This window comes from Staurois parvus, unplaced genomic scaffold (assembly GCF_062004578.1).
Source record: "Staurois parvus isolate SC_StPar_1 unplaced genomic scaffold, SC_StPar_1.0 ptg001432l, whole genome shotgun sequence".
NCBI lineage: Eukaryota > Metazoa > Chordata > Amphibia > Anura > Ranidae > Staurois > Staurois parvus.
Genome location: NW_028319228.1, coordinates 8,166,199 through 8,189,853, shown reverse-complemented (window position 1 = coordinate 8,189,853; position 23,655 = coordinate 8,166,199). Strand labels below are relative to the sequence as shown.

Here is a 23,655-nt window from a genome sequence, read left to right as displayed (position 1 = left end):
CCCAGAAGGCTTTTGGCTTACTCAAGTACATTTTGGCAAACTGTAGTCTTGCTTTTTTATGTCTCTGTGTCAGCAGTGGGGTCCTCCTGGGTCTCCTGCCATAGCGTTTCATTTCATTTAAATGTCGACGGATAGTTCGCGCTGACACTGATGCTCCCTGAGCCTGCAGGACAGCTTGAATGTCTTTGGAACATGTTTGGGGCTGCTTATCCACCATCCGGACTATTCTGCGTTGCAATCTTTCATCAATTTTCCTCATCCGTCCACGACCAGGGAGATTAGCTACAGTGCCATGGGTTGCAAACTTCTTGATAATGTTGCGCACTGTGGACAAAGGCAAATCTAGTTCTCTGGAGATGGACTTGTAACCTTGAGATTGTTGATATTTTGCCACAATTTTGGTTCTCAGGTCCTCAGACAGTTCTCGTCTCCTCTTTCTGTTGTCCATGCTTAGTGTGGCACAGACAGACACACAATGCAAAGGTTAAGTGAACGTCTCTCCTTTTTATCTGCTTTCAGGTGTGATTTCTATATTGCCCACACCTGTTACTTGCCCCAGGTGAGTTTACAGGAGCATCACATGCTTGTAACATTCTTATTTATCCGCAGTTGTGAAAGGGTGCCAATACTTTTGTCCAGCCCATTTTTGGAGGTTTGTGTGACATTATGTCGAATTTGCTTTCTTTCCTCCCTTTTTTTGTTTTGTCCCAATACACACAAAGGGAATAAACATGTGTATAGCAAAACATGTGTTAATGCAATACGTTTCGTGAGAAATACATGATTTCCTGGAGAAATATCAAGGGTGCCAACAATTTCGGCCATGACTGTATATCCCTCAGTGGGATCACTGTTAATGTTCTTATTCACTAGTTGACCTTGAGCATGTAGGTTATACATGCATTTATATACTGATTCCTCTTTAATTTTTCTTATGTTTACCACTATCAGTGGTTTCACTGATTCACTTCGTTTCCTATCCCTTAGTGGGATCACCGTTATTTCTCTTACACCAGTTGGTTTTGTGCATGTAAGGTATACATGCGTTTATGTCACCACAATTATATTTATTTAGTATCACGGCATTCATTATGTGTATGTGTATTTTAATATTGTATTTATTTATTTTCTATGTGTTGATTTAACCCACTTAGGAGAAGCGTTACAGGAGTTTAGTTTGGGGTTTATTTCACTTATGTTGTTGATATTGTTCACTCATTTATTTATACTGTTCACTTATTCACATTGCGATTACCATATAGTTCATTTATTAGCGCAGCACCACATTTTACACTTTGGATTGGCCATTTTTTGGTATATGGTTAGGTGCTAGCAGCTTTAGCCACAGGTTCACCCAAGCTCAGGAGGACTTCTAATATATGCTCCAATATTGTCACATAGGAGGGTCCTGTGACATCACCCCCTGTCTTAGCTGCGACACCAAAGCTTATGCTGGGATACTGCAGCGAGGAGGTGGTTAGGAAGCATGGCTCCATAAGTAAGAAAGCATAGTAAAGTGAGTTCTCTGCAAACATTGTTACTTTGCCCTGATTTGTCAAAGTGACAGTAGGGAGAATTTATCAAAATTGGAGCAGCCAGCCAGCAATCAATCAGCCACTGTCATTTATTTTCAAAGCTTAATTGAACAAGCTGAAAATAGAAGCTGATTGGTTACTATGCACAGCTTCTCCAATTTAAATAATTTCCCCCAAGTTTCTCTTTAATTTTTGGTAGTTTTTTAAATCACAGTGATTGAAGATTGAAAAGGAAAATACATTTTAATAACAATTACAAAATGATTTATGTAGCAGCTATACATGATGTATATTTTTAAGCAAAAGTACAGTTTTCCCTTAAAACTAACTGAAAGTGGTTGCTAACCTAGCAAAAAGTATATATTCTGGTCTGAAATTTACTTGAGCCTGGGCAGTGGTGTCCCGAGGCAGGTGTGGGGGGTGCGGTCCACACGAGGTGACACCGACCGCAGGGGGTGACACCGGACCCGCTCCACAAAAAGGTAAGTTGTAAAGCAAGCTGAAAACTTACCTTTTCTTGGAGCGGGTCCGGTGTCACCCCGTATAGGTTGCATGCCGATGATACTGCGGGGATCGTCGGGATACAAGCCCCATCTGGTGCGACTTTGTTCAGGTATGATTCAGGTGCATATTGTTAAAGTGTATGAGATTGGAAATCGCAGTGTACCCAGCCCGCACATACAGTATGTGAACCGACTCTACAGAAAAGCCTTTTGGTTCACATGTCATGCAAATCGAATGCAGTTCAAAATGCATCCAAGTTGCATATATGTGAACTGAGCCTTAAAGACCACTATTGCCAGCAATTTTAAGCCTTTTTATATCAACCACCTCACCAAGCGCTCCACATCTGCCTCCCCCTCTGCCAATCCCTTCATTGGCTCCCGATTGCCCAATGCATCAAATTCAAACTGCTAACTCTGACCTACAAAGCCATTCACAATGCCGCCCTGAACTACATAACTGAACTGATACCCAAATACTACCCTACCCGTGCCCTCCGCTCCTCACAGGACCTCCTACTCTCTAGCTCCCTGGTCTCCTCCTCCCACGCCCGATTACAGGACTTCTCCAGGACTTCCCCCATCCTCTGGAACTCCCTACCCCAATCCATCAGACTGTCACCTACCCTCCTCACCTTCAGGTGCACCCTGAAAACCCTCCTCTTCAAGGAAGCCTACCCCAACCTCCCCTAACACCCGACCTCTAACCACTAACCTCCTCCACTCCTCCCACCACCCCATCCCCCACAGCCATCTCCTCCTATACCATCTTCCCCTCCCTCCTAGATTGTAAGCACGAAAGAGCAGGGCCCTCGAACCCCTCGTGTAATGTATTGTTACTGTCTTGTCTCATGTTCTGTCCCCCTTGCTACTGTACAGCGCTGAGCATACCCTTTGGCGCTATATAAATACTGTATTATAATAATAATATCAAATGTATTTACAATTTTAGTGGTTTATTCGAAAACAAACACTTTTTGTCTCCAGGTATATAGAAATAATACCTTGAGCATTTGTTTTCTGTGGACTGTAAAAATCTTGCTTGATCTTGCTGTTCACTGTCCCTCCCTCCTTGTTTGTGTCCCTGTTGTAGTCTGAGATTATGTAGACCAGCTATTGACATCTATTGAGCATGATTCAGTTTCAGTATTCTTCTAAGCCGTTCATTTGTCCCATTTTTTTATCTGTGCAGCCCGCATGACTATAAAGTCAAACATGGGGCATACACACAGTGGTAAATGACATTCCCCCTCCCTCCTCCATGACCTCCTATTGCTAAACACTATGGGGGTGGGATATACGATCGTGATTGATGGAGGCTTCACCTGCCTGTTAGGGCCAGCACATACACATGATAGATACAGGCTGGAGGGGCGTGACACAGCCTGTGAGTGTAAAATTACCTCCAGATCTCTTTACCGTGTGAACAAGGTGAAAGTTATTGCCAGTCAACCTAAACTCCATCTACACCATGTTATTGCAAAAAATAAAGATTTTGCTTTGAAATATAGAGTAGGTTTGTATGAAACTTTAAAACTTTGCTACTATTAATTATTTAAATTCTCTTCTGAAAGCCTTTATTTATATCATCTGACTGGCACAGCACCAATCAACGCTGTGCAGACAGATTCATACATCAGCAGAGAACTGGAAACTTCTCCCTCAGAACTTTCCCTGAGGACAGGAAAGATCTGGTAAATATCATGTGACCTTGGAACATCAATGATTAACCACTTCCCAGTACCGACAACAGTGTTCCAATGTGTCCAGTGGATTTTGGTCCCCTCTATGCATCTAGGCTGTAAAAAGTCTCACACATGTTATATCCCCATACTTGGGAGGCTAAGAAGAATGTGTTTTGGGGTGTAATTATAAGTATACCTATGCTATGTGTGAAACATACCTTAAAATTTTAAATCACAACTTTGTGGGAAAAAAAAATTTTGATTTAATTTCTTCATTTTCCAAAAAATTGTGAAAAAAAAAGTTTCCAAAATTTCACCTCTTACTAAATACCTTAGACTTCTACATTCCAAAAAGGGGTCATTTTTGGGAGTATTTGTACTGTTGTGGCCTTTTAGGTCCCTGAAAAATTAGATAGGTGTTTAGTACACCAAGACTGATCAATTTTAAAACGCACTGTATATTTACAGTATATACCATTGTTTGTAGACTCTATAAAATTCACACAGACTTTCACATTTTCGCTTAAATATATTAAGAAAGATTATTTATTTTATAAGAAACTAAGAAAACAATTTTTTTTTTTTACAAAATTTTCTATAATTTTTCATTTATATGGCAAAAAAAGTAAACCCAAGTGATGATTAAATATCACCAAAAGAAAGCTCTGGTTAAAAAAATTATAAAAAACTAATTTGGGTACAGCATTGCAGATACTCAGATGATTTTTTTTTATAATAAATTAATACAGTGCCATGATCTTTATACAAAAATAGAAGGGATAATCGCAATTACATTTTGTATGTTTAGTTTCACTTTAAGAATGAGAAGATCTCCAATTCCTGTATGACCAAGTACCTGGGCCCTGGGCCTGACAGGTATTCAGGAACGTTTTACAAACAATTTAAAGAGGTTTTGGCTCCTGAACTGAATACTACCTCAATGCCATCACAGACTCCTGCTCTTTTCCCAAGCAATCTCAGAAGATCCATATTACCCTGTTACCTAAGATCCAGAAAAATGCTATCACATGCAGCAGTAAAAGGCGTATTTTATTAACTATTGTTGGTCTGAAAATCCACACAAAGTTTCTGTCAGGCTACAAACATATATTGATTCTTTAGTCCACCATGAACAAGTGAGCTTCTCCCCTCAATAATATATTTAAACAATAACTCTTATTAATCAAACCCAGAAGTGTAAAATGCCCATATGCCCTTTGTCTCTGTACACAAAAAGGCATTTGATCATTTGAATTAAGAATTTCTTTGAGACTCTTTACAGCAACTAGGCCTTCTTGATGCATTTCTAACTAAGATCATAATCTTGTACTCCTCATCCACTGTCAGGATAAGAGTGAATGGTTTCCTCTTAGATTAATTCTCCAAATTGAATGGAATTTGTTCGGGTTGCCACTTTCCCCATATCTATAAATCTTGACCATGGAACATTTAGCAGGTGAATAGTTCATTTCAGGGCCTCTCAACTGGAGGCATTACACATAAATAAAGCTTGCTTGCGGATAACCCTCTTTTGTATGTGTTTAACCCTAGGATTGTTTTTTTCTATGCTGCATAAAGAGTTAGACCTTTGGCCTTCTCAGTAATTTTAAGGTTAATGTGACTAAATTAGAATGCCTAAACATATCAAATGTATTTACAATTTTAGTGGTTTATTCGAAAACAAACACTTTTTGTCTCCAGGTATATAGAAATAATACCTTGAGCATTTGTTTTCTGTGGACTGTAAAAATCTTGCTTGATCTTGCTGTTCACTGTCCCTCCCTCCTTGTTTGTGTCCCTGTTGTAGTCTGAGATTATGTAGACCAGCTATTGACATCTATTGAGCATGATTCAGTTTCAGTATTCTTCTAAGCCGTTCATTTGTCCCATTTTTTTATCTGTGCAGCCCGCATGACTATAAAGTCAAACATGGGGCATACACACAGTGGTAAATGACATTCCCCCTCCCTCCTCCATGACCTCCTATTGCTAAACACTATGGGGGTGGGATATACGATCGTGATTGATGGAGGCTTCACCTGCCTGTTAGGGCCAGCACATACACATGATAGATACAGGCTGGAGGGGCGTGACACAGCCTGTGAGTGTAAAATTACCTCCAGATCTCTTTACCGTGTGAACAAGGTGAAAGTTATTGCCAGTCAACCTAAACTCCATCTACACCATGTTATTGCAAAAAATAAAGATTTTGCTTTGAAATATACAGTAGGTTTGTATGAAACTTTAAAACTTTGCTACTATTAATTATTTAAATTCTCTTCTGAAAGCCTTTATTTATATCATCTGACTGGCACAGCACCAATCAACGCTGTGCAGACAGATTCATACATCAGCAGAGAACTGGAAACTTCTCCCTCAGAACTTTCCCTGAGGACAGGAAAGATCTGGTAAATATCATGTGACCTTGGAACATCAATGATTAACCACTTCCCAGTACCGACAACAGTGTTCCAATGTGTCCAGTGGATTTTGGTCCCCTCTATGCATCTAGGCTGTAAAAAGTCTCACACATGTTATATCCCCATACTTGGGAGGCTAAGAAGAATGTGTTTTGGGGTGTAATTATAAGTATACCTATGCTATGTGTGAAACATACCTTAAAATTTTAAATCACAACTTTGTGGGAAAAAAAAATTTTGATTTAATTTCTTCATTTTCCAAAAAATTGTGAAAAAAAAAGTTTCCAAAATTTCACCTCTTACTAAATACCTTAGACTTCTACATTCCAAAAAGGGGTCATTTTTGGGAGTATTTGTACTGTTGTGGCCTTTTAGGTCCCTGAAAAATTAGATAGGTGTTTAGTACACCAAGACTGATCAATTTTAAAACGCACTGTATATTTACAGTATATACCATTGTTTGTAGACTCTATAAAATTCACACAGACTTTCACATTTTCGCTTAAATATATTAAGAAAGATTATTTATTTTATAAGAAACTAAGAAAACAATTTTTTTTTTTTACAAAATTTTCTATAATTTTTCATTTATATGGCAAAAAAAGTAAACCCAAGTGATGATTAAATATCACCAAAAGAAAGCTCTGGTTAAAAAAATTATAAAAAACTAATTTGGGTACAGCATTGCAGATACTCAGATGATTTTTTTTTATAATAAATTAATACAGTGCCATGATCTTTATACAAAAATAGAAGGGATAATCGCAATTACATTTTGTATGTTTAGTTTCACTTTAAGAATGAGAAGATCTCCAATTCCTGTATGACCAAGTACCTGGGCCCTGGGCCTGACAGGTATTCAGGAACGTTTTACAAACAATTTAAAGAGGTTTTGGCTCCTGAACTGAATACTACCTCAATGCCATCACAGACTCCTGCTCTTTTCCCAAGCAATCTCAGAAGATCCATATTACCCTGTTACCTAAGATCCAGAAAAATGCTATCACATGCAGCAGTAAAAGGCGTATTTTATTAACTATTGTTGGTCTGAAAATCCACACAAAGTTTCTGTCAGGCTACAAACATATATTGATTCTTTAGTCCATCATGAACAAGTGAGCTTCTCCCCTCAATAATATATTTAAACAATAACTCTTATTAATCAAACCCAGAAGCGTAAAATGCCCATATGCCCTTTGTCTCTGTACACAAAAAGGCATTTGATCATTTGAATTAAGAATTTCTTTGAGACTCTTTACAGCAACTAGGCCTTCTTGATGCATTTCTAACTAAGATCATAATCTTGTACTCCTCATCCACTGTCAGGATAAGAGTGAATGGTTTCCTCTTAGATTAATTCTCCAAATTGAATAGAATTTGTCCCGGTTGCCACTTTCCCCATATCTATAAATCTTGACCATGGAACATTTAGCAGGTGAATAGTTCATTTCAGGGCCTCTCAACTGGAGGCATTACACATAAATAAAGCTTGCTTGCGGATAACCCTCTTTTGTATGTGTTTAACCCTAGGATTGTTTTTTTCTATGCTGCATAAAGAGTTAGACCTTTGGCCTTCTCAGTAATTTTAAGGTTAATGTGACTAAATTAGAATGCCTAAACATAATGTTAGTATCTTCTGAAGAGACCCTCCTACAATATACTTAGGGATTCACATCTCTGCAAACCCAGATGAGCTCTATGATCGTAAATATCTCCTTTTACTGTGTGGGAGATGGTGTGATGGGTCATGTGATCAAACACTTGATATTTCTTTCCCAGCGTCCTACTATAGAGAAATACAAGGAGGCAGCACAGACATTGGAGAAATATGCACACATGCCCACTATGGACTTTGGTGGTAAGCCTAACCTTCACTGTTTGTTTTTTAATTCATCATAATTTTGCTAGAAGCATTCATGGTTTGGCAGAATGTCCATCTATTAAATCTACATCCTTTCAAGGTTCAACCTTTTTTAGATGCTTCATATTAAGGTTCTTTACATCTTTTTCTGCACTCTACTCTCATCCCTGCTCCTCTGTATATGGCCATCTACAACATGACATTCTAGTTGATTGTAAGCAGGATGATGGAGCTAGATTGGTTTTCAAACTCTCTTTTTGCACGTCCAGAGAGAGGCATACTACACCTGTCTTTCTTACATCCCTGCCTTGGATTTGACCAAAGTTTATTCCCCCCCTTTAGCACACTGATAGATGCATGGGATCACATTATACATACATATATTTCATCACTTGTGGGACCCTAGACCACCCACTTCTAGGAAACCCAGGGGAAATCTGGGATCAGGGTTTGATTCCCACCTGGGGTGCCAAATGAAATAAATAAAGGGTGGTTTTTGGATCTCCCCTTACTTATCTTAAAAATATGTACTATCTTGTTGGTCCCTATAATTAGCTATTATATCTAAGCTCTGAAATGATTAATGGTGGTACTGTATTACAATATTAGCTATAATAATAAACACAATGCTCAAAGAAGCAAAGTTCTTATTTATTTACAAAGAAAGTAAAACACTAACAGAGAAATCTAAACGAATATTTTAGAGTACATAGAAATACAAGAGCAAATGTGATATGTTACAAAAGTTCATCCTCTAAGTTCAGTATCTGGCTGGCTCAGGATAAAAAGAGACCGTAAGCATGGCTGGGCCTTGCATTTTAAAGCACTCACAGACACAACCCACACAACCCCCTCTGCCCACCCTGTGTAGTCCTCCATCTAATGAACAACAATCCATAACTTGTAAGGGGCTGTCCTCCCTAATTACTAGGAAGCATGGTATTACCCCAACCATCCTCCAGGAAGTATGTTGCTGGCTTCCACTGGTGGGTAGTGGCACCCTACAATCAAAAATGCTTTGACCAAGGTTAACATTTCAGTCCACATCTAGCTCCTTCCCTCTTGCTAGAGGCCATGCAATCAGTAATTTTAATCTTCACATCACCAGGAAATCTGGGCTGAGGATTTCTTATCTCCATGCCCCATCGCTAGTGGGTATGTGTGAACTTTCAGGACCAGGATTTTGGTATGCAATCTTTTGTTACTCATGCCCTGTTGTAAATTCTTGTTTCACTGACATTCCAAGAGGACACCCAACAGGCCAAATGACTCTTTGTTAACCAGGCAGTAAAAATACATACATTTCTAATATAAAAACATGTTACCTTCCAGCAGGTTTCTTAAAATGGGAAATAATTGGAAGGTACCACTTACTGTGCACCCAAAGCAGTGCACAGCTAAAAAATAGTCTCCTGTTGTGTATAAAGACCTTTCAATCTATAGTCTTGAATATGGAACCATTGGTGTAAAAGCTTATACTGTAAATATATATATACAAACAACAGAATAAGACCAAAAACGAAAAACATACACTCACCGCCCACTTTATCAGGTACTCCTTGCTAGTAGCGGGTTGGACTTCTTTTTGCCTTCAGAACTGCCTTAATTCTTAGTAGCATAGATTCAACAAGGTGCCCATATTGACATGGGTTACTGTTGCCTTTCTATCATCTCAAACTGTCTGCCCATTCTCCTCTGACATCAACAAGGCATGTTCGTCCACACAAGTGCCACTCACTGGATATTTTTCTGACCATTCTCTGTAAACCCTAGATATGGTTGTGCACTAAAATCCCAGGAGATCAATAGTTTTTGTAATACTCAGACCAGCTCGTCTGGCACCAACAACCATGCCACGTTCAAATCACTTAAATCCCCTTTCTTACCCATTCTGATTCTCAGTTTGAACTTCAGAAAGTTGTCTTCAACATGTCTAGGTGCCTAAATGCATTGAGTTGCTGCCATGTGATTGGCTGATTAGCAACTTGTGTTACCAAACAATTGAACAGATGTACCTAATAAAGTGGCCAGTGAATGTACATAGTATCCCAAGGTTATTGAAAAATACAAAAATACTATTTTATTAGGTAAATACCAAAAACAAAATAAATAAATAAAACTAAAATGTACAGTTTATTCACTCTGTAGACCCACAAGTCTAAAACCATTTAAAATAGCCTAGCTGAGAGACTAAATGCATCAAATTAAAACAAAACCTAAACAAGGGTTGGTGGTGTAGTAGTCATTTTAAACAAATTAACCTTCCATCCAAATAGATTGTGTATTTAAGTGCAATGTCCCAAACTCATACAGACAAAGGGGGACTCACACAAAATCCAAAATATCTGGTATCAGTTAGAATATTATCAAAGAGTAGGTTATATGCTTTTTTCGTCCTAGCTCCCAGTTAAATGAGAATCCCTCAAATGTATGCCTTATGGGTAGTCCATATAGAGAATGGAACTACTCAAGAGGAAGTATTGACATGGAAAAATTCCTGCAAATGTTGAGAGAGAACATGTATGTTTCAGGGTTCCTGTAGAAGTTTTGTGTTACAGCGCCACACTCTAGATCCGTTGTAAGCTTCCCCCTCTGCTATGCCAATAGTTATGGACATGTGATGTCAGATATTGTAGCTGAGGTTATCCTTTGCAAAAGCCATTTGTTAGCTAGGAACATATCAATTCTAGAATATGTGTTGTGTTTAGCTGAGAAGTCTGTGTAGTCTTTTTCACTGTCATGTAGACAGCACCAGACATCAAATAAATCCTCCTGGTGCAGCAGCAGTTGTAGAGAAGGCAAACGGTGCTGTGCAGGGGATGTGGTATCAGTTTGAGGGTTTACCATTGTATTGAAGTCTCCACATAGGATGAGGTTACCATATTTAATTTTGTTTATTTTGTACATTAACTTGCACAAAAGCGTAGTTGGTGGGAATTTGGGGTACACACTAAAACTAAAGTGTAAGGACAGCTGTTCACATCACATAATAAGATTATATATCAACCCTCGGGGTCAGATATTGATTCTTTAGATTAAAGGCCATAGAACTTTTGATGGCGAGAAGCACTCCCCTTTTTTTTTCTAGGGAAGCTCGTGCTAAGTAGATATGAGGGAAATCCCTGTGCAAGCATTTTGGAGTAGCATTCAGAAGAAAGTGTGTCTCCTGAGCACAGATAATATCAGCATGGGTATTACGTGCTTTGCGCCATAGGGAAAAACATTTAGCAGGATGATTCAGCCTGCAGGCATTTAAAGACAAGATTTTAAAACCCATAGTGGATATATAAGCAGATAGTATAATGCACCACCTGTTGCCCCACAGTATGGGCAGGAGAAGGTAGAGTGCTAGTTGCCACAAAAGGTAGTCCATGTGTCATGAACAGTGGTAAAGTCACTTTCAAACATTGTCTATGATGCAAGGCTGGTTGTAGATATGAAATGAGGAAGATGATATATATGATGATATATATATATATATATATATATATATATATATATATATACATATACACACACACACACAGTATATGTATCTTCATATACAGTCAGGTCCATAAATATTGGGACATCGACACAATTCTAACATTTTTGGCTCTATACACCACCACAATGGATTTGAAATGAAATAAACAAGATGTGCTTTAACTGCAGACTGTCAGCTTTAATTTGAGGGTATTTTCATAACAAGTGGGAGGCACATATGCAAACTGTTGTAATTCCTGCACCGTTCACCTGATTTGTAAATACCCTCAAATTAAAGCTGACAGTCTGCAGTTAAAGCACATCTTGTTCATTTCATTTCAAATCCATTGTGGTGGTGTATAGAGCCAAAAATGTTAGAATTGTGTCAATGTCCCAATATTTTTGGACCTGACTGTACATACACATACGAATTTATATTGAAAAAGAGGAAATGCCTGAGCCCTATTGACTCAGGACTAATAGACTATAGAAGAATGAGGTTAAACTTTTAAACTTGAACAAGTCTCAGTGTAGAGAAACAAGGATAAGCTATGGTAAAGAAAAATGTCACAAGGCGGACTGTGGCAGAACTTACTGCTTTTATAAGCCGGAGGTTGAGCAAGCTGGGAAACACTCAGATAGCCGGTCATTCGGAGAAGTGTGGGAGTTTTGAATGTTGTTTAGGTTTCCTGGAGAGGGTAATGTTGTGGAGATTTCCATTGTTGGACCTTTGCCAATCTAGAGAAAGTTGATGAGGGTTATGCAGAGCAGGACAGTGCTGTGGAGAAAGCTGTAAGCCTTCTTCCAGTTTAGGAATGGTTTTCATTACTCCATTGAGTGTTATGGTGAGCTTAGCAGGATATTTCCAATGATGCATATTCTTGTGGTTCTTCAGGGCTTTAGTGATGGTGAGAAGGTTACCATGCATTTGCAGAGTATGTTTGGAAAGGTCGGGTAAAATTTGGAGTTTAGAGAATCAATCAGGAAGGTGTTCTGCTTCTAAACCATCCCCCAATTACAGAATCTGTTTTTTTTTCTCTCTGCTGGCTTTGGTCAGGTTTGCACTTTGTCTTGGTTGTGTGGGGCTTCTTCCACACAGCCACATCATTCATTTACAGAGCTCTAAGATAAGGGAAAATAATACATGTTCTATTTGCCACTGCAGTAGAGAGACTGTCCTCCTTAATAGAGCAAAAGTGCAGTGACGTTACAGCACTTACAGTTCATTGTTACTTCCTCCAGCCCTCTGACGGTCTTTACCTCGTTAAGGATCTGAGTTGCAAGAAGAGTCAACAGGAACCAGGGAATTGCACCCACCATGCACGGATTATGGTCGCAATGCTTTGCAAGCTCCATTGCAAAAAAAAAAATATATTCAAATATTTGCTTTTTGCAGTAGAAGGTAGAATATCCATGCTGTGCACTGTTTTTCTTAACATTACTTGTTTCTGTGTTCAGCTGTTAAAGCAACATTTTATGACCTATTTGGTTTACCAGGGCATAGATGTCTTAAACAAAATGTGTTTCTTTGCTTTTTCTCATAAGCAAGATTTCAGGGGAAAATGAAAAGCTGATTCAATCTGTAAACAATGTTTACTATCTTTAAGATAACTTATAAATGCAACAAATAATCATTTAATGATTCTTATTTATAGTTCTGTGGTTTATACAGCCCAGCTGAACAATTCTAAGCCTTTTGGGGTTTGCAGTGTGATAAAACACAAGAAAGTTTAACTAGTTGTAAAGCTGAAATGAGAATACTGGAAAACAGAATAAATGCAAAACTATAAAAACTATAGATACATAAAATACAAGTTAAAATGACTGGCGTGCACATGCGCGCAGCTGCTGATGACACACACGTCTTAGGGTAGCTCCAGACCCACCAGGAGCAGGATCGCTAAATATATCAGATTAAGCTTGTTCATTCATCTACAACACCCAGTGTCAGGATCAGGGGTCAGGCTCGAAGACCAGTTGCTATAGCAGTGGAAAGGCTCACACCGAACCCAGCAGAATAGGTACACAGGTAGGTCACCGTGGCGTAGGAGCTGGCTCACCTGAGGTGTGGAGTCTAAGTACTAACCGGGGTTCACCAGAACTCCTGATGGTGGAGATAGATTTTGCTGTATGTTAGCACCAGGTGACGGTCCTCAGGATCACCCACCAGGAGGTGAGCATGCGAAGGTCCAGTAGCATAATAAGCAGGTAAGGATCAAACAGAAGCATAGTCAGTAAACAAGCCAAAGGTCGGTAATGAGCAGTCGCAGGTTGGGATCAGGCAGAAGCATAGTCGAGAACAAGCCAAGGGTCAATAACGAGTGGTAGCAAAATATGGATGACAGCAGAGAAGGCAAGGAGCGAGATACTGGCTGGAGAGAGCACAATAATCTGGCAAACAGGAAGTACAGAGACATAGCTTATATCTGGAAATTCATGGGAGGAGCAAAGGCTTCAAGGTTCATGACAAACAAGGTCAAGGAAGGATCATTCAAATAATTGTCAGGGGAACTATCCAGCATTCCTAGTGGCTCAGCAAGAAGAAACATTGCCTCTCACCGTAGAAGACCCAAGCTCTGACACCCAGGCTGCTAGTACAGTGTTTTCACCTTGGGTAATCTGTGGTTACCATACTACAATTTGTAAGCCATCCAAATTAGCAAAAACCAAAGCTAATTGATGAGGTCTTGCTGTGTGCAACAGCTAAAGCAAAGATGGAATCTGCATCTCCTAGCTGAAAAGCAACTTTGTGCATAGAACCCTCACCTAATGCTCAGCAATGGGACCCCCAAGAGTCATTATCGTCAAGTTGTTATACCCTATATCCAAGGAACTTTAGCAAGTGGCCCATACCCTTGGAACCTGCAATCTTTTACTATTTTCACTATTCGTAATTCTGTACTTAACATATCTTATGCTTTTATCATGGGTGTAAAGAAACTCTTCACATAGGATCCAGCCCATCCCACTATACCTGAAATGCCTGTAGGTCAAGAGGATTTCACCCTTACTGATCCCAGGTGTTTCCAGACCCAGACCTAAAATTTTGAGTGTATCTTCAATCAGTTCTAGGCCTAAAAATAAGATCCCCAAGCTTTACACTTCATCACCTGGATATACACTCTTTAGGGTCTCTCCTGTCAACATGCATCCTCAAACCAATACACCATCTGCTGGAGCCCCTATATGGCAACTGATTCATTATATTGGTCTCCTGCCCTTCCTCCTTCAATACACTTGCTCTTTACAACCACCTTTAACCCTGCCTTATTTTTCTACCCTGTTGGCTCCCCTTCCTCTTCCCCCTGCTTTTAACATCTCTTCTCTCCCTTGCCTGATTCCCATATTTTCACCTCCCCTTCCTCATTCCTTCTATTTTTTAATGCCTTACTCACTACCCTCCCTCTTCCTAGATCTTTCCTCCTCCTTCACTCTCCTTCCCTCCTTACTGCCTGCCCGGTACATCCTCTTGCTGTTTCAGACCCATTAGGACATGATCATTAAAATGTTGTTTTCTTTGAACATTTTGTTTATCATTTTCTTTTTATCTGACTTTATTCCATCTCTTCTCTTCCCTTCTACCCATCTGTCAGGGCTCCCGGGTATGACCAGAGGTGTGTGACTGACGCAGGGAAACGCAGACTTTAGATATGTTATAAACAATGTAATTTATTAACACTAACAATACAAACATAAACGCAGTGCAATACTAAAACATAACACAGTGCAAACAAACCAAACCAACCACCCACAGATAACAGTACATACAATGCAAGCGTCGTCAGGCAGGCCGGGTCAATATCAATCGGGCAGGTAGGTACAGGGGGAGCAAGCGGAGAATGGTCGGGGTCACAGGCCAGGTTCAGCAGGTAGCGGGCAGCGTGGTACAGAGGGTCAGGCAGAGGAGAATGGTCAGACAAGCCAGGGATCAGGAGCAGGAGAATGGTCAGACAAGCCAGGGATCAGAGCAGGGTCAGCAGAGAATCAGACAGGAACAGGGAGCAGGAACAGGATACAGGGCCCAGGAAAAACACAACACCAAGGCAGAGTCTGCAGGTCTGAATGTCCCTTAAATACACCAGTATAATTAGTTCCAGGTGTTTGACTGGCTGCAAGGTTGAGTCTCTGATTGCTGGGAGCACCCGCTGGCCAGCCCTGGTACTGCAGCTCATAAGGCAGGTGAGTCCCACTATTGCTGGCCAGTCCATTCCTGACACCATCTAGCATCTTATTCTGGATATGAAACTCTAATCAAAATATTATCTACCAGACTTATTACTGGATATCTCATTTATAAATTTCAAATTGTTTTTTTTTTTTTTGCCTACAAGACAAGCTGAGCCACCATCCTTTTTGTTTACCATAGCTGTTAACCCTATAGCTCATATCATTACCAATAACACAAACATTCAAAGACTGGAGATAGCAGGCACTCAAAACAAATGTTACAAACATAGCCTATTTTCAGATGACGCTCTGCTTCTTATCATCAAGCTAATAGCCACTTTGCCTAATTACTTCAAAACCCTCTGATATTTTGGACACATTTTTGAACTTGAAATAAGTAGAAGCAAATCCAAAGTACTCATATTTACAATAATCCTTTAATTTTCACTGGGAGCCTTCCAAACCTGCCTATTTGGAGGTAAATGTCATGTCCTCTTAAGACTCCTTACATTCAGTCAACTATCCTGCGTTTCAAAAGAAATCAGAATAACTGCTCACAATTAGGAATCCCTATAATATGTTATAGAACAGTTGTATAGCAGCCGTTACAATGACACTCTTTCCCAAGCTATTATACTCTTTGAATTCTCCCAATCCCAGTATCTTCCTATGCCCTTTGGATAATACAATGGGAAATTAGTACATTTATCTGGAATTACTGGAACTCAAACTCCTCAATAAAACCATGTACTTACCAAAACTCTCTGGTGGCCTTGAAGTGCCACTTATCACTAAATATTAACAGACGTTTCTCAACCAATATCATTCTAGTAACTAAACCCCTCTGAGAGGGGATAGAAAAAACATTTCTACCCCTGTTACGACTCACTCTCTTAAGGTCTAGGGCAATAACAAATACACCGGTGCCTTTTTCTCCCCTATCTTAAACTATGGGACAATATTAAATATACCATTATTTCTCTTCGCCTACCTCAGAAGTCTATGCTTTTCTTTTAATTTTTTTAACGCAGGGCTATGAGAATCTACAGAGCTTCAAGATCTGGTATGCCCTGACATCTCTTGACTACAAGTTCAGGTGTTTGAATGAGACACTTGTTCCTCACTTACAGCTTCAAATTCAAATGCCTAATGACCATCATTCCAGATGCATGGTTTCTCTTCTTAGTCTTCCCTTTTTGACAACTGTTCTACCACCCTTACCATCTATGCTACCAAGTAGGAGGAGGAATTTGGATCACATCTGAAAGTGTAAGAATAAGGCAAAAGTTGGCAAACAGCAACATCTAATTCTACTAATGTAAAAGCTCTCAAATCAGATTACAAACTACTTTATATTTAGTACTTAGTACTATCCTGCATAGCTATATATAACCCAGATTGCTCTGCACAGTGTTTCCAGGGATGCAGCAAAATAGGCAACTTTCACCATACTTTGCGTTCTGCCCGGTTGTTTGATTCTTATGGTCCCACACATATCAAATGCTGAATATGTTGTTTCATCAATGTTTTAACAAAGACCCAATGGAAGCATTCCTTCCTTCACTAAAGCACAGAAAACAGCAACTGTAAACGCAAAAAGTTCAAATCCAGAGTTTCATGGATGATAATTATAGCATTACAGCAATACTCAATGATAGAATGGCTCTGATTGGGAAGATGTGGTCTCCCTGGATACAGCAAAACCCTACCCCCAGATTTCAACAATTATCTCTTACATCCATGATATAATAGTTAGTCCTCCTTAACAGGGCTTGGCAAACCATAGTGGTCGCTTTGGCCACAGATACCTATACGTCTTTTTACTTCCTTCATACCTATCTACTCTGTCCCCGACCTCTACTTCAACTTGCCCACAACCATCTCATGAGTTAATTTGGATACATTCTGCAGCCACCTTTAACCAAACTTAATAATTAATTGTTTTAATATAATGCTATACTCGCTCTATGCAATGTAATTCTATATATGAGGCCTTTTCACAGCTGAGCAACTAATAGTACTGTCCTTTTATCTATAAAATTGTTAAAATTCTAATAAACATCCTGAACTAATGAAGGAAAGAAGTGGAAGTATTCCTCAGCATCTAATCCAATTACAGGTTATAACATGAAGGAAAGCATGAGATTGCCTTATATACAGTACATCATCAATCAATTTAAACTGAATCATATCAAATAAAAATGAACCTGCCCCCAGCCTAAGACTGATCTCTTCTCATTTCCACTGCTCCACAATATTTGGCATCATCTTTAAATAAGGCCTGGCATCTTCTGGGATTTAGAGTCTGGTCCATAGATGGACTGGCAAGCAGTCCAGTGCATTTTTTTCTTCTGCATAAACATGCATTGATAGTAGGTTACAGCGTTTCCAATGGCATAGTTCATCAGTGCAGTCAGTTCCAGTGCCTTCCAGTGCCACAAAAAAAGTAGAACATGCTGCATATTTTCTGTGCTGAATTGTACTGGTACGCAGTAAAATGCATCAAAATTATTATATTATTATTATACAGTATTTATAAAGCGCCAATAGTTCACTCAGCGCTGTACATTACAAAATACACCGGAATGCACCAAAAATGCACTGAAAAACACATGTCCTTATTTAAGTTGAAGAAAAAGAGGGGAAAAAATTATTCGGAATGCATGACAAATGAATTAAAAATGCACCAGAACGCATAAAAAAATTGCCAAAAGCACATAAAAAAGTGCATACAGAAACACATCCAAAACACATCTGGACTGTGATTCTGTGGTGTAAATTGGCCCTTAACTACATGTTTCTGTATTATCCAACTCATATCCTAAGCAGCCTCTATCTCAAAGCATAGTGTTGAGGGATCAGATCTATAACTACAAAACCTGCTGACTTTTGCCTATTCATAAATAATTTTTGTCAGGATATATCCACACTTGAGTATTCCACTATTCCTCATTATATCTACAAAACATAAGGCACTGTCTTCACAGTTTGTGGACTTGTTCCACCAATTGAATTTATGACATTTGGGCAGTCCACAACTAGTATGAATAGTACCTTCTCTGATTATTTCTTTTACTGGCGAAACAATTATCTAAAGATGAGAGATGGAATATGACTGGCTGCCATAAACAGTAAACTAAACAGTATTTTTTTTTTTTAAAGTTGTATAGTTTATCAACCATTAAGTTTAAATTCTGACTACATGTAAACTGTGTGTTTCATGACAATCTGAAAAAATCTATACAATTTATGTCTGATGTAAATAAGAGCCATACATTATTACTGCTGTGCTACTCAAGTGGAGATGTTTAGAAAACAATTGACATGTTACCATTCTTAATAACATGATGGCAGAAAAAGCACTAATATTAGCATTACATACTACCAGTGTTTTGTTCCTCCTTTTTTTAATAGTCATCTGCTGCCAGAAAAGTGCCTAATGAAGCTAAAGAGCCTAGAGTGTGTGTGTAAGGGGGGGGGGGGGGAGGCATGGAATTCACTACCCTTTACTAACACTTTCCCTCCTCTTACTTTTATTTTGCTTGTTTTATTACTAGAAAATGCATTATTTCTCCTTCCAGTATAGTTACACAATGACTTTGCCATCTATGATTGATGATGAATGATGCTACTTTTGAATACCAGGTTTTGGTTGACAGTTTCTATAGCAGAAGCCAGCGATGAAAGCGTATTGGACTAAACAGTGTGATATTTAAAAAGCGCTGTTTTGCTGCCCAAGGTATGCCCTGTTACAGTTTAAATTGCAGATAAAATGGCAAGTGGAGAATGTTAAACCTGTCACATTCCATCACTCCTAAACTTGAGCTTGACTTGGCTAATGCTAAAACTGTTTGTACAGAAATTCTGAAAAAATGTTTGTCATCATTCAGTAAGCTAATTTAGTTGGAAAGACCTGAAAATTTTCTCCAGACTTGCTATTTGAAAGGAATCCCAGACATATTAAATAGGTTTTATTCCAATATGTACAATTCTTTCCAAACGAAAGCCACATTCACAGTTGTGAATGTTGTGAAGCCACATTTCCATCCTGCCCCTTCAAATTTTCTTTTCACTACATCGTAAACAAAGGTCAATTTGACTTCACTAACCATTAAAAAATTGAACGAATGTTTAGAAAACAAACATTGAACAAAAAACTACCAGTATATGACCAGGTTTATTCTGGCTCCGGTAGCAGTAGTACTAATTTACAGAATGTAGTCAATGTAAAAACATTTCAAGATCTGTACCTCTTTCTGAAAGATCTTTAAGGTAAGCCTTCATAAACTCCTTCTCAAACTGTTCTCGGTCTTGATTATTCTGATCCTTGTTCTCATTATCTAAGCTTTCACATGCTTCAATTGGATTATCTAGAATCCTCACATACCTGAAAGGAAAAATTGTAAAAGGTATACCAACTTTAAAATGTAAGGGAAATGCAATTCAAAATGAGATCAGTATGTTAAAAACTCTTTGAAAATCAACAGGTGGTATTTCAGGCTGACATGCTACTATTACTTACCTTTTTGTCTCTGTTCTTGTTATCCCTTTGAGTAAATGATCAGAGCTGATTTATTTATTTTTTTTACATTCCCCATACAAATACTCTGGCCATACTAAATGTGTCCTATATGGGCAAGCTCCAACATCAAGACAGGTAAGCTTGTAAATAACTAGAACAGCTTAGCATAGGACAGTCACAGCATGATAAATAGAAATGAGTAACATTACCAAGCAAGGTTCACTTCATTGTATCCCTTAAAACAAAACCTAATGTTTGAAAGTTAAGTTTTCATTTAATACTGACATATTTTTTGAAAAAAGAGATCAAATATCCTTGAAAATCTTTTATCTTGATAATCCTCTGGTACAGTTTTTGAGCTCATGAAAAAGCAACTCTGGGCAACAAGTTAAATCAACCACTGAACAATTCAGTACATGAAATACTACAAATGTGTTCAATTTAACTTCAAATAGCTGTTAATAATGGTTTTAGGAAGAACTTCAGCCTCTTGTCGTACAGTACTATGCTGTGCAGCCACCACTTCTGAAAACTACATAGGGGCAAAGGTTTGTGCATGTAATAAGTGATAAGTGAAATGACCCACAGGAATTACAGTATGGGGTGAGTAAGGATACTTTTCCTGAAGCTATTGCTTGCAGATAATTAATTGGCACAATTATGCTTCCACATGTGCATCTGCTGTAACATTTGTAAGCTTTCTATTCATCTCTAGCACCCCCTTTGACCTTCAAGATAATAATAGGAAAGTGGATAATAGGTAAAATGCCAGGAGGGCATGAGATGTGGAAAGAGTTAAGCTACAGTATATAATTTCGGAATATTATGATTACACTGTTCAAAATACTTCTAATCCAGTAATGTACATGTAAATTTTTAAAGAAGTATCCCATTGACCAATCTTTTTAATGATTTTCCTTTGGGGATGTTGACTATAAAGTTATTTTGATGTAAAGTAACACATAATTATTTGTACACTAAGGGAAAGCAATGTGATAAAATGATAGTAAAAGATGTAAAAATAACAAAGGAAAGTTATTACATAATGAAATTCTGTATGTTTAATTTTTCAAAACAAACCAATAATTTCATGGAAAAGTACCCCTTTGGTTCAGGAAACAGCTTTTCTACCATCTGATGCAACCCCAAGTTAGTTGGGGTGAAGCACATCAATATAATATATATATAAACTTTGACTTTTAAAAAAAAACTGTCAGAGATTCAAGCTAATCAACACAATGCTTGCACTTTTGAAAATAATTGACAGATTATGTTCCAAAGCTACCTTTCTCTGTAGTTTTATACCATAGGTGTGATACTAGGGCACACTATAAGTGCATTTATTTGCAAACAAAATATTCTGCCAGACTGTCTTGCTTTCTGTACTTGCCTGGAAAGAGAAGAATTGTAAAGCCACTAATTTCCCTCTAAGAAAAAATAACCCACCATTGACAATGACTTTAATTCTAGGCCACCCCGCCACTGCATGTACTGCCACTTATAGGACAGTCATGATCCTGTGAGAATACAATCTTGTCTTCTCAGGAAATCTGGCATACTCAGTATTCCCAGGATCTCACCAAAAGGATTGGGGCACCACCCTCTCCTGTTTTACTGTGTGAATTTAAGAGCAATTTTAATGCTCATTTAATGACTAGTTTACTTATCTTTGTCGTCTCTTTACCTGGGAACATGCTGGCCTGCCATGTTCCCATACTGTTAAGAAGCAGCATGGGTAACTATAGCAAGGAATCCAGCTGTATAAGATGAATGTCATAATAAGCATAAGGGTTTATGTATTCAGTTTCTTCTGAGTTATTTCTGAGTTGCTCTAAGCTGCATTTGCATTCACATAATGACTTGTATGGGAAGGAAAATCAAACAAATACTCATGTACACAAACACTCAAAGGATTTTAGGTGGTGCCTGCTGCATTCCTTTAAAGGTAAAACTCTTGCTTGTCTGGAGTGTATCTTTAATTGATAAGCTAACATCTTACTGCTGGCCATAATTTAGACTAGCCACTCAAGTGTTCATGGACTGGTCTATTCATAAACTATAGACCTTGAAATGAATGTGTATTTTGCTCTTGGCAGGCAAAATAAAAGGATTGCCTTACAAAAAGAACAATAAATACTTGCATAATTTGTACTACAAGCCAAAGAAATACAGTATGAATCATGGATATTAAAAGTTAGTCAGTTAGTCGTGAAAAATATATTTATTTATGAAGAAACTGCTTACAAATGGAAAACATTTCTTAAAATATTGCAAACCAAAACCAGCATTATCTATTGCAAATATTAAAATAGGGTAAAGAATCCCTATATCCTGGGGATTTTCCTTATAGTATTTTGGGCTGACTCAGATTCTAATATTTCTTACAGAGAAACAAGTAGATGGTATTCAAGTACATCTAATTTACGTAGGGCATCCTGTAATTTGGCGGTATTATATCAAGAAGTGTGTTTAAAGTTAAGCCTAGTACACATGGGCCAAATATTGGGCCAGTTCAAAGGAAGCTGGTCATTCACCCGTCTTCTGTCGAAGGGGCATGACTGAAAAAGGTCTGATGATTGGCTTCCAATCAGTGGTGTTCTAGTCCTTGTGGTTGTAGATGGAGCTGTTTGAACAGAACGGCCTTTTTCTTGCCCAAGAAGCAAAAGTGTTCCCACTTGGAAATTGACTGTTTCCAAAGTCTTGAATATGAGAGCAAATGCGTTGGATCAAGGTGACAGGGAACACATTTAGAAGTGTCAGCCAGGCATGTATAAGATTAACTGAAAACCTGGTAAGCCTTAGGGATCCATCTAAACTGTGTCTTCCTTCACACCTTGCTGTTCACCACTTTTCTTAGGTTTCTCTGGCCAGGATGCATGCTAGCTTGGGTTTCTTCTGGTGATTGGTGTGTCAAGATGTAGAAGACCTTTTATTTCTAGTGGGAAAACCACTTGTGCAACAAGTAGTTATGCTATACAAAAAGACCGCAGGTGTAAAACATTGAACTTTTATCCCACCAAGACAACCAGATATGTGGAGCACATTGTTAGGAAACAGAACATTAGCTTCTGGCAATGTCATGTAAAAATTTGCAGAATTTTACCAGCACCAAAATTACAACAGAACAATGGCCCGGATGTTGGCGGTGGACATCTTAAGTGATGGGAGACATTTCCCCCATGTCCTGGGCATTAGCAAATTTATTAACTGGAAACTGCTGTGTTGTCTAATGTGGTCTATATTGGATTCTAATGGTATATACGATGTTCAGTTTTATTTCACTGGTTGGAAGTGGATATCGTGGCTGCGGTGCTCTGGGGTGCTGACATTCTGGCAATAGATAGAGGTATATACTTTTTGATATATCAGTTTTACTTGGCATTACCTTTTCCTTCTTTCTATCTGTTTATAAGAGTAGTTACACCAAGTATTCAATTGTTTATATTTTCTTAGGGGCCATGTTTGGAGACATACTGTAGACCCTATACTCTGATATT

At 38.5% G+C, this 23,655-nt stretch overlaps 1 protein-coding gene across 2 annotated transcripts in view; it reads right to left on the bottom strand.

Annotated features, from left to right (window-relative positions):
- Positions 1-23,655, bottom strand: part of LRRC2 (leucine rich repeat containing 2) — a 294,583-nt gene that overhangs the window by 11,547 nt on the left and 259,381 nt on the right. For both annotated transcript variants that reach the window (XM_089662154.1, XM_089662155.1), the window contains one exon: positions 19,887-20,023. In XM_089662154.1, the coding sequence (XP_089518280.1) occupies positions 19,887-20,023 (137 nt within the window). The remainder of the gene's footprint in view (positions 1-19,886; positions 20,024-23,655) is intronic.